Source organism: Centruroides sculpturatus, unplaced genomic scaffold (assembly GCF_000671375.1).
Source record: "Centruroides sculpturatus isolate CEXI.00-Female unplaced genomic scaffold, Cexi_2.0 scaffold874, whole genome shotgun sequence".
NCBI classification, from domain to species: domain Eukaryota; kingdom Metazoa; phylum Arthropoda; class Arachnida; order Scorpiones; family Buthidae; genus Centruroides; species Centruroides sculpturatus.
Genome location: NW_019385253.1, coordinates 1 through 11242, shown reverse-complemented (window position 1 = coordinate 11242; position 11242 = coordinate 1). Strand labels below are relative to the sequence as shown.

The window sequence follows — 11242 nt, the reverse complement described above, 5'->3', positions numbered from 1 at the left end:
GCCGCAATGAAATTTCAAAACGTACTGAAGCGCCTTCAAAAAATGTACTATTTTCCTTCAAAATGTACTAGTTCTATGAATACTTTGTTTACGTGTCTATATATATATATATATAGGCACGTAATATATATAGTTTATTGTCAAATAATTTAATTTTAAATTTTACTTTTGGAATTTTTTGAAAGCTATTTATAAATATTTACACATCTATTAGTTATTATAAATTGAGCATTACATTGACAACATTTATTAATAATACTATTGAATTTCATCTTAATTTTATAACCAATCGTGCTTTAAAAAAATAATTATAAATTTGTTATATTATATTATTTTATTCTTTATTATACTTTAAATTTTTTTGATGTTATTGCATCACTTTACGAAGTGGTATATACGTAATTGCATCAGTTTTAGTACCTATTTAATTAATTTCAATCATGACAGCAAAAGATAAGGATGCTTGTTTCTTTTAAACTATTTGATGAAAACGTTACATAAAATTGGGGTTGCATAATCATCCGAAATTATTATTATATTTTTGACTGGAAATTACAGGATTTATGCAATTTTAGTTTAATTAATGTCATATAAAACTGACTGCTCGTACAAGTTTGCTTAAAACATGCAACTCAAAAAACCCCAAAATGGCAGCTCAAGAAGTAGATCACGCGTGTCCTGACCTTCTTATATAGACCTTGGAACAGTCGGAAGCGCGGCCATTTTGGAACCATACGTAACATTAACCCTTATTTCTTTTACTACGATTACTAAAATTGAAGTTCATAATTTAAGAATTAAATTATAGTGGTAGAAAATAATATAAAAGTATTTATATTATTTATACTCGTACAATTTCAAAACTATTTTCTGTAATAATTTGTTTCTGACTTAACGGATATTTTGATATTATTGACGACAAAAGTTTAAAATCATTGATTTCCTTACCTGTCCATTATTTTTGTTTGACGGAGTTGAATTGTTTGATCCACGTGACATGAAAAATTTTGTCAAGGTCCTGATGAGAATGTGCAGACAACTGAACGTGTGAAAGAAGACCACTGAGTCAAGACCGTGCAACTATATATGTTGTGATTGGATAATTTAAATTAGCAAGCAGTGATACTAGTGAGACTTTATTAAACTCATTTTTTTTCAGTTTTTCGTTAAGGCATGAAATATTATTTTGTATCGTAAATGGTACTTGAAATATTATAATGTACTGAAAATGTACTAAAAATCTAAATGTGCTTTCAATTTACTGGAAAGGGCAAAATGTACCAGAAAAGTACAAATGTACTAGGAACGGCAACACTGCTGGTAATCCTGAAATTCAACAGAAAGTTCGTGAAGAAATAAGAAAAAATGTTTCTGAAAATGTAAGTTTCATTTTTAATTTTTAAATGTGTCTATACTGAATTAGGTTAGTTATATAATAATATACAAAAAGTATAAATGACAAATAAAATTTCAAATACAGTGGAACCTCGGAATACGATTTTAATCCTTTCCTGATGTTTGGACTTATACTGAATTAAACGTATACCAAACCAACCTTTCCCATAAGAAGTAATGTAAAAATGATTAATCCGTTCTCATAAAAAAATGGCTGGCTTTAAACACCTCGCTCTCCTGCTTGATTTTTCATGAGATCAGCATGTATCTTTTTAGCTTTCTCGCAAATAATTGCTTCCGATACGCTGTCTCTAGCATACTGTTCTTCAGTTATCCAAAGCAAAAGCAATTTCTTAGCACGGTTTAATGTCTTCGATCTCTGTTTAGAAACTGATTTAACCCCTTTCGCAACGTTAGCAGATTTAATAATGTCTTTATTTTTTGCGATTGTCGATATCGTCGTTCTCGGAATACGGTATGCAACAGTTAAAATCTCGAACACGCGTGCCACATTCATATTTCTCAACAGTCTTCTTTTTTGAGTTCCATTGTGATTCTAGTCATTTTTTTAGTTTTCTGTTGCTTTTCATTTGCCTTTTTGGAATTCATAATTAATAAAAATAATAAAATTTTACTTACAAATTAAAATCAGAAGAAATTTAACAAAGTTATAAACCGTTGCACCGCGAACGTCTAGTCCGGTCTAATACACCGATAGTGCTACTTGTACATAGATGGCGCTTATAATTGAATTACGTCGTATACCGAACAAAAGTCGTATACCGAGCAAAATTTGTTTCGTCCAAACAGGACGTATTCTAAATTGTCCGTATTTTAAAGCAGACGTATACCGAGGTACCACTGTGTATGGTTTTCCTAATATCAAACTGATTCCACTAATACTTTAACTTTAACGATGCCTTATTCCATCCCTTTAAATTAGAGTCAATAACAAAATTACAAATGCGGATTATGCACTTCAATTATCCTTAATTAAAATTATCAATTAAATTCACATACTGTAGACTCCCCTATAACACGATACATACGTTCCGTTTTATATGAATTCCTTGTTTTACGAGTCACTTAATTAAATACATGAGCCAATCACAGACCGGCACGTATGCAGTTTAAGGACTACGACTGTTTGAAAGGTTTTCTTTCATAAAATTAAAAAATTCTAAAATAATTTGACTCAACATTTCCAAAACACGTATAATTTTTTGGGAATAATCCATATAAGCTATGCGATAAACAAATCGAGTGTGCACTGTTCGACAACGCCATTACTTAAGCTTGTTTTCGTCATTGAGCGGCGCATCGAACGGCGGGTGCGTATTTTCTGATAAGTTATTTTTCTGCAAAAAATTCGCTGAACTTTGAAGACATCATTAATATAAATATAATTTTTAGGGCCATTAAATAATAAATGGTTTTTAGTAGGTCCGCTGCTCATTTAAATTCAACGCTTTGTTTAATATCCGCTATTGGCGTAGATTCGACCAATCCTGTCACGAGACGAGTCGCGATGACGTTTTACCGTATTATACGAGTCTCTTTTAGCGTGTTTATACGAATACGATCGCAATTTTTGTCATGTTATACGAATCCGTATTATGGGGGGTCTACTGTGTATGTTTATATAACGATAATCGATCAATGCTATACAATATCGAAAATAAACTTAAATATCTTACTTTTCTTTCAAGATGATAAGTTCAATCGGGCAATCGTTCAAATTGCGTTGGACTTATCGGTTATTTGTAATTTCTAAATAAAAGTTATAAAATTCCTAGATAAATGCATGTATTTGAAGGTCATTATTTATTCCTTCATTAATCTGTATATCTTGATACCGTTTTCTTTAGAATTTACTTCAATTTCACAAATTTAGACTGTTTGTAGCTTCAATCTAGTTAGCATATGATTGTCTACTTCCAACATATATGAGGTTGTTTAACTTTTTTTACTCAAATTAAGAGCAACTTCTTTTATGACGAATTCCTTTCAGTCTGGGAGTAAGTTCCAGTTATATCATATAGCGTTATCTCTTATATCAATATTTCTCTTTTCTTTCAATTAATATTTTCTTGCATGTTTACTTAATTCATTTTATCACAACTACTCTATCAACTTCTCCTCTTCTCTATAACAGCGCATTTTGCCAATTCTCTAATTTTGTCAGGATTAATTATCAGATAATTCGCATGTCTATCCTCAATAGACACAGGTATGTGACTTCGTTTTAATTCGGTACTAGATTCTATTTTCTTATGAGTGGCTTTCCCATACACCGCTTTGTTAGATTGTCCGAAAATAATTGTAAGGATGAACTTCAGCAAACTTGTGAACTTTTTAAAATTAACAATGTTTTTAGCACAGTTTGTTTCTAAATTTTATTTATTCTCAGTTCCTTTTTTTTCTATTTTGTCTTAAGTTAGCATTGTCTATTGGATCATCTACTTTCTTTTCTCCATAGGCTTATTGGAAAGCTTCTTTTTCTTATGTTCTTTTCCTTGTTTCATAGTGCAATTTATTTTCGTATCTTTAGCTAATTTGTCTTCTTTCTTTTCATTTGTATTGTATCCTCGCATTAGTTTTTCTATCGTCTTCTATACGTCCATTCTGTCTATAGCGTCTGCTGTGAGGAGACACTCGGATTGTTTCTGAATACTGTCGGCCATTTTCTGTATTGTTTCAACTATTTCTCTTCTCTATTTTTATGTGGGACGTACAGAAATGAACTTTTTTTTTCATTTTGCAAGATAATCCTGTTATTTTGAGTACGTATTTCTATGTTTTCTCCCTGTAATATATCTCGACCAATTATTCCTTACGAGGGGCTATTAATTCTGATTGTATTATCCAACAATTATTCGTGAAATTGTGCTCCTGTACCTTAAATATCGGTGCATCAACACCTATCGGTTTTAGAACCTTTGCTGGAAAAAATCTCTAATTCAGATTTTTCTCTAAATATTATGGGTGTCTTCTTCCCTAATTACTCTGCTAACACTTTTGATATGACTGTGGTTTCAGCATCCCAGTCGAATTTCATCTTTGTAGGAATATTATTCAAATAAATTAATATGTAGGGAGCCTTTCTTTACTTAACGACAGACAATTTCCCGTTCCACCAGTTATTTTCTCTGATTTGATACTTCCTTCTATCTTGGCGCGGGTGGATATGTTTATCTCTATACTGATCTCGCTTCTCTCTGCAATAACGAAAAGTGCAAATTTTCATATCTATTATTTTCCCTTTTTTAGTATTTTCTACTGTCTCTTTTCTTTTTGAAAATTGTAGCTTTTCCTCCAATTTGTCTAATTGTTTTTGTAACTCTTGCAATTCATCTATACTTATATTTTTTCCCTCTAAGGGGTTTTGATATTTCTCTCCTACAACTCTTATTATTCCACCTCGCCCTGTAGCAAGAATTCCAACGTCTTTTTCGGATATGGCGATCTCTAAGGCCTTATCAAACGTCAGGGGTTCGCTTGCCATCACCCTCTGACTGATCCTAATATATATACCGCTCAAGAACTGGACCTTAAGCCTTACGTTTAATTCTTTTCCTTTCACCCGGTGAATAACAGCCACTTTTGCTTCACTGGCCCATTCATGCTCTATTTCTACCTCAGCTGCAAGAGATTGTAATCGAGCCAAATAAGCTTGGACATCTTTGTCTCGGGCTTGTACACAGGCATAAAATTTTTGTATCAATAATTTAATTAAGGCGGGGACTCTCTCAAATCTTTCTATTAAATGTTTCTTAAATTCTTTGTAACTGTCAACATGTTTAATTCTTTTATTTCTCTTTGCAAATTGCCGCGCGATCCCTGTCATCTTTAGTCTAGCTACCGTTAATTGTTGTGCCTTTGTCCAGGCTGCCAGTCTTTCTACATCTTCTAAGTATTCAAAAAAATCTCTAATGCGGAGTCTTTTATCTCGCCCGAAAACGTCAAAAGCATTGGCACCAGGCTTCCTACACTGTCTAAAACAGCCTGTGGGTTTTCCTCGGCTATTATTATTAAACTTATCTCTATCTTATTTTAAAATCTAACTTGAAGTATACAACTATCTAAATCAACGATCTCTATCGATAACAAAACCAAGAATTACAGAGCAACACAGATCCCTATACAATTTGAATTAAAATTTCTGTGACTTAAATCCAGCCTTATCTTCTCCAAAAAAAAACACCAACAGTGAGATTGAGGAACATTCTATAAATCTAAACTTCCGCTTATGCTACACCATTTTGTGAGGCTTTGGGAGGGCCGTCGGAGTTCTACGTTTTGAAGTCGAATTATACTTTCGGGTTATTTATGTCGAACTCCTTGTCTTCTATATCGAGGACCACTGTAGATTTTCTCTATATGAATCTGGTGAAGAACTCCTCGATCTCAGGATGTGCTTTGCTATATTAAATGTAATATGAGCCAATCAACATATGAGCTTTTCTGTTGTCAGCGGGATGTTCTTGAAGGAATAAAGAGGATAAACATGCAGATAGTTGTCTAACTTTCAAGATAAGAGTTCGTCAAAAAAGTTTATTTGATCCCTCTACCAAAATGACTATGTGACATTTTTTTTTGTGAATAATTATTTCTCTAAATGTAATAATTCGTAATATTTTATAAAAATTGACCTCCTCAATCCGCGGCTTTCACAATGTAGTAAACATCTAGATCAGGGGTGTCCAACCCGCATCCGAGGACTGCATGCGGACCAAGGCAAGTTCTAATGCGGCCACATAAACGTGTAAACAAAACCGACAAATGTTTTTATTTTTTTATTATTTATTAATTTCAATGGCAGAAACTCAGAAAAGAAGTTTCACAAAGCCGTAAACTTTTATTCATATTTTATGTTTGAGTGAAAAGAAAATATTTTCAAATACTTGGAGATGTGTGAATGCGAAAGGATTACTAAATAAAGCTGGAGTTGTGACTCAAAGGATTATAGACCCAAATTTGGGAGAAGGAGAAAAAGATGAGAAAGGACAAAAGATGTAGTAGTGAGAAACGATAAACAGATTTTCTGTTAAGCAAATATGGACCCGTTATTTTTTAACCTTTTTCACTTCTTTATCTTTTGACCTTTGGCTCTTTTTCCCTTGCATATGGGTCTATATCAATCATCTTCATCTATCATTTTCGCTCATCTAACCTTGTTCGCTATAAACAGCTATTTTTACGTTCCTCGCTATATATGACAGAGGTTAGCCTAACAATTTTATATTTTTCCCCTCCGGATTAGCTTCAAATGTTGAGAAATTTAAAAAAAAAATGCCGAATGTTTAACTGTAGGGGAGACCGGGGCAAGATCGGCATGTTAAGATTTACTTAAATTTTGTGTAATAAATACTTATGTAAAGTGAAAAAAAGCTTTGCATATTGTCTATTGGAATGTTACCTTACTATAGAACTGGTTAAAATCAGTTTGGAAATAAAAATAATAAAAATAATTACAACTTTACAAGAAGAGAGAAATTGACGAAGTTGCCCCGGGTATAGGGGCAAGATCGGCAACTTCTCTCTTTTTGTAAAGTTGTAATTATTTTAATTATTTTTATTAAAGTTGCCCCTGGTATAGGGGCAACAGTAATGGGGCAAGATAGGCACGTATATAAAATTATGTTATTAACAATGTATAAGTTGGAATTCACTATTAAAACAAAGAAATACAAATCCAACACCCATTTAATATTATTACAACGAAATGCAAGTTCAAAGACATATATACATGAATAACAAATGCAAACATGTTTTCATTTATCATCTGTTTGATTTTTATCCTTTGCTTCTAATGTGGCTTTATGTTGCCGATCTTACCCCGCTAGTCATGATTTCGAAACATTAAGTACAACCCTGAGAACAGAATGCCAAGCCACGATCTGGCCACGTGAATAAGTTGAAGTTACATCCTTCTAACAGGAAAAGTAACTTTCGTTATCATGGAATTATAACAAAACCTGCCAATTCAATATAAATGGAAAAAAAATATTATATGGAATTGAACGAAAATGAAAATTTGCTTGATAATTCAACTACGCTTGTTGGAGAACAATAAAAACACTACACTCAACAAGCCACCAATAAAACTCAACTGCCTAACCTATAACCAAAGTCTCCTTTTAATTTGTTTTTTAAAAAAAGCGCTTGACAAACATGCCCCGCATGCCGAAGTTGCCCCGGTCTCCCCTATATAGATGTTAGTGTGTGTTGGATTATATTTCGCTTAATGTCACAGGATAGGGTGAAGTTTAAGTAACGAAATTAGGCACGGTGGCTGGTGTATGAAAAGCATTAATGCTCTTAAATTTTAGTGGTGAAAAATCGAGACGGTAAAAAATAGAAAAGAGTCATTCATCTCGAGATGGGTAGGAATTAATAGGGAGTTTACTGATTGTTAAAATTTACTATTCTTTTATAAAACGTATATCATCCCTGAAAAGTTACGTGCGTCCGTGGAGAAATTTGGACATTGATCAACTCAAGTTTACGCGAAGTATTACGAAAGTAATGACACTTATCTATAAATAATAGTGCCAAAAAATTATTAGATAATGTTGTGAATGCGATTGTTGTCTTTCGTGGAAAACAGCAAAAAAGCCAATAACTTTTTTTAAACAAGCAGCAACAAACTTGATACTAATTCGTAATAAGTAAACAATTGAATTTCGTACCTTATAATACAATCGGAGATGGGTTGATAATAATAATAATAACAATGATAAGCGCAGTGTTCAAACGGTTAGGAATTGAAAATTGATATTTGGTACACCACGAAAATGTACATCAAGAAGGTATTTTTCAAAATTGTCTCCAACGGGAGAGGAAAGGGTTAAGTATCACTCTGAAGAACTTTTGCGTTTTGAGGGAAATCGAACATATATTTAGACTCATCTAAATGTACTCTAATTAGTCTCGGAAAAAAGAAGGTCTAATTCATGCACCCAGTGAAAACGGATAAGATAACCTTCGTAGTTATATAAACCAAATTCTATAATATAATAGAATAAAAGGGTGAAAAGTAAGAAATTATCTAATCTTAATGTTTATTCTTCTGTTTTGTCAAAGAGAACTTCGCCTACCTGTTTGTTAATTAAAAAATTAAAATGAAACATTTTTATATCGCCATTCTATAGTTGTTTGAATGGTTTAAAAAATTTCGTAATAGTGAGTCGCAGCACTTAAAATTGTGTTTTGTAATGTCAAAAATATTAGTGATGTCTGTCATAACAGATGTCGTCATACACAATTTTAAATGTTTCTGCCGGTAAATATATACAACTCGGTAATGGACTTTTGTTTATATCTATTGAATTTACAGGCTATCCGTTCTTTCATCTTATCTCGATTTTTTCAATATATTGCATAAGAATATATTTATATATATTTTTTAATTATATAATTTTTTATCTGATTGAGATAATGTTTTATTATGTTTTCTTACGAAACTATTAAATCATACATTATTAGTAATTATATACTTACACAATAATGATGTTTTATGTTGTTTTACATTTTGTAAGTTATTCAACGTGCATTTATCACATTGCCTTGTTTAATACGTCAGGTTTCTTTGTTGTTTTTTACAGATACTTTTGCTTAAATACTAAATAAGCATTGCACGACTACAATGAATTTAAGTACAGCCATTGTTCTTTCAGTTGTCGTTTGCATCATTTTATTATGGATAAGGTGAGTGACTTACTTTTCAATGTAATGAAATTATTTATAATATTAAGTTATAACAGCGCAACTGTATTATGGTAAATAGATACTGAAATGCTATTATCTCTAGAACGTTATATATGCCAGTACTTGTGTATCTTGCTATAGTTAAGATTTATCAACAGAGTTAAGAGCATGTTACACATACCCTAACAGAAAGTCTGTATAAAAGAATATGATTCATGTTGTGTACTCAAAGTACTATCAAGTTCAACCGGAATATAAGCACTTATTCTAATAGAATAAAATAGCGAATTAAAATTTGTCTTTTTAACTGAACTGTGTTTATTGGTTAAAAAACAATTGATTATAAATAAAACTCAGGTAAACCGTTTAATAAACTGAATTCGAGTCACAAATTGGATTTTTGCATTTGTAATATAAAGTTTGCAATAGAGATTTAGTTTGTAATTCTTCGAATATGTAAAAAATTCTGTGGAAACAAAGATTTTATGATTGGTAAATGAGCATTTAATGTGCAAAATCGACATTAATTATATATAATAAATGTTTATGGAACGTTTTCCTCTTAAATTTTATTTAAAGTCTAAAACAGCTGTCAAATAAAGCCAATTACTTCTTCGAAATACAGTCTACCCCCTATATTGCGAAATCACATAATGCGGATTCGTATATCGAGGCGAAAAAATTGCGACCGTATTCGTATAAAGACGCTAAAATAGACTCGTAAAATGCGGTAAAACATCATCGCCGATTCGTGTCGCGACAGAATTGGTCGTATCTGGACCAATAGTGAACAAGCAGCCGAACTACTACACGCTTCGTAGAGTTTAGGGTGGTAAGTTGAGTATACTATCGTCTATACAGTGTATAAATTAGGTACTGTATGTCTAATACAGTACAGTAATTTTATACATTTCTTGTGAAAAAACATTTCTTATTCAACGGCCATAAAAATTATTTCTGTTAATAATGTCTCTAAAGTTCAACGAATTTTTCGCAGAAAAATAACTTATCATAAAACGCGCCCGTTGTTTGGTGCGCTGCTCTGCGACGAAAACAAGCTTAAGCAATGGCGTCGTCGAACTGTGCACACTCAGTCAGTAATCCTACAATTTTTTGTTTATAGCATAGTTTATACGGATTATTCCCAAAAAATTATACGTGTTTTGGAAATGTTGAGACAAATTAGTGTAGAATCGATTCATTTTAGGGAAAAAAACCTTTCAAACAGCCGTAGTCTGTAAACTGCACTCGCGCCGGGCTGTGATTGGCTGATGTATTGAAGGATTCCTACAACGTGAAATTTTTATAAAGTGAAACGTATCTACTGCGTTATAGGGGGTCGACTGTATTTAATATTTTAACAGGTTTTTCATAGTAATAAATAAGCATAAAAAGTTAAAATTCAGCTTATAGTAAACAGTAAACTATAATTTATACAGATGGAGAAAACAAAGGATGTCTTTGTTTCAACGTTACGGAATTCCAGGCCCAGAACCAAACTTTTTCTTTGGAAATTTAATTGAATTCAATAAAGAAGTAAGTATTTTCAGTTTGAAATGCACCTGCAATGAAGAATTTACAAAATGAAATACAATTTTCAACTATTTGTGCAGAGAGACAAATGCATAGAAAAATGGCTACAACAGTACGGAAAAATATTTGGGTAATTAATGTATTAATGTATCTTTAAAACTTAATGCATATTTAATGAGTGTCACTTTATTTATAAAGTTATAATTGTAATTTAATGTATAATATAAATTGCATCTCATTCAATGTAACTTCAGCTTTTATCTAGGTGGAAAACCCTTTTTAGTATGCAGCGATGTCGAACTTTTGAAACTCATTCAAATAAAAGACTCTTACAATTTTTACAATAGAGATGTACGTATCTTGAAGTAATTATCAGAACTTATATATTCAGTCTTAAAATTTTTTGATGTATTAATTTATTTTGTCGAAAGTTGCTGCTGCCTGATGGTGGAATTTCTCATGATTCTGTTAAACATATACTAGGATTACACACAGATGAAAAATATAAAAACCTACGAAGTATTCTCAGTACTTGTTTCACTACAGGAAAAATTAAAATGGTATACTGATATTTCTTTATTTGAAAAATATCCCTCTTAAAATA

General features: G+C 31.8%; 1 protein-coding gene across 1 annotated transcript; it reads left to right on the top strand.

The window, feature by feature from the left end:
• Positions 1–8956: 8956 nt before the first annotated feature.
• On the top strand, positions 8957–11198 carry LOC111636763 (cytochrome P450 3A29-like; the record flags this gene model as incomplete). The annotated part of the gene is made up of 5 exons (XM_023382093.1): positions 8957–9105; positions 10545–10641; positions 10719–10768; positions 10893–10989; positions 11070–11198. Coding segments are annotated over exons 1-5 (435 nt in total), but the record flags the coding sequence as incomplete, so codon positions are not given.
• Between the last annotated feature and the right edge of the window lie 44 nt (positions 11199–11242).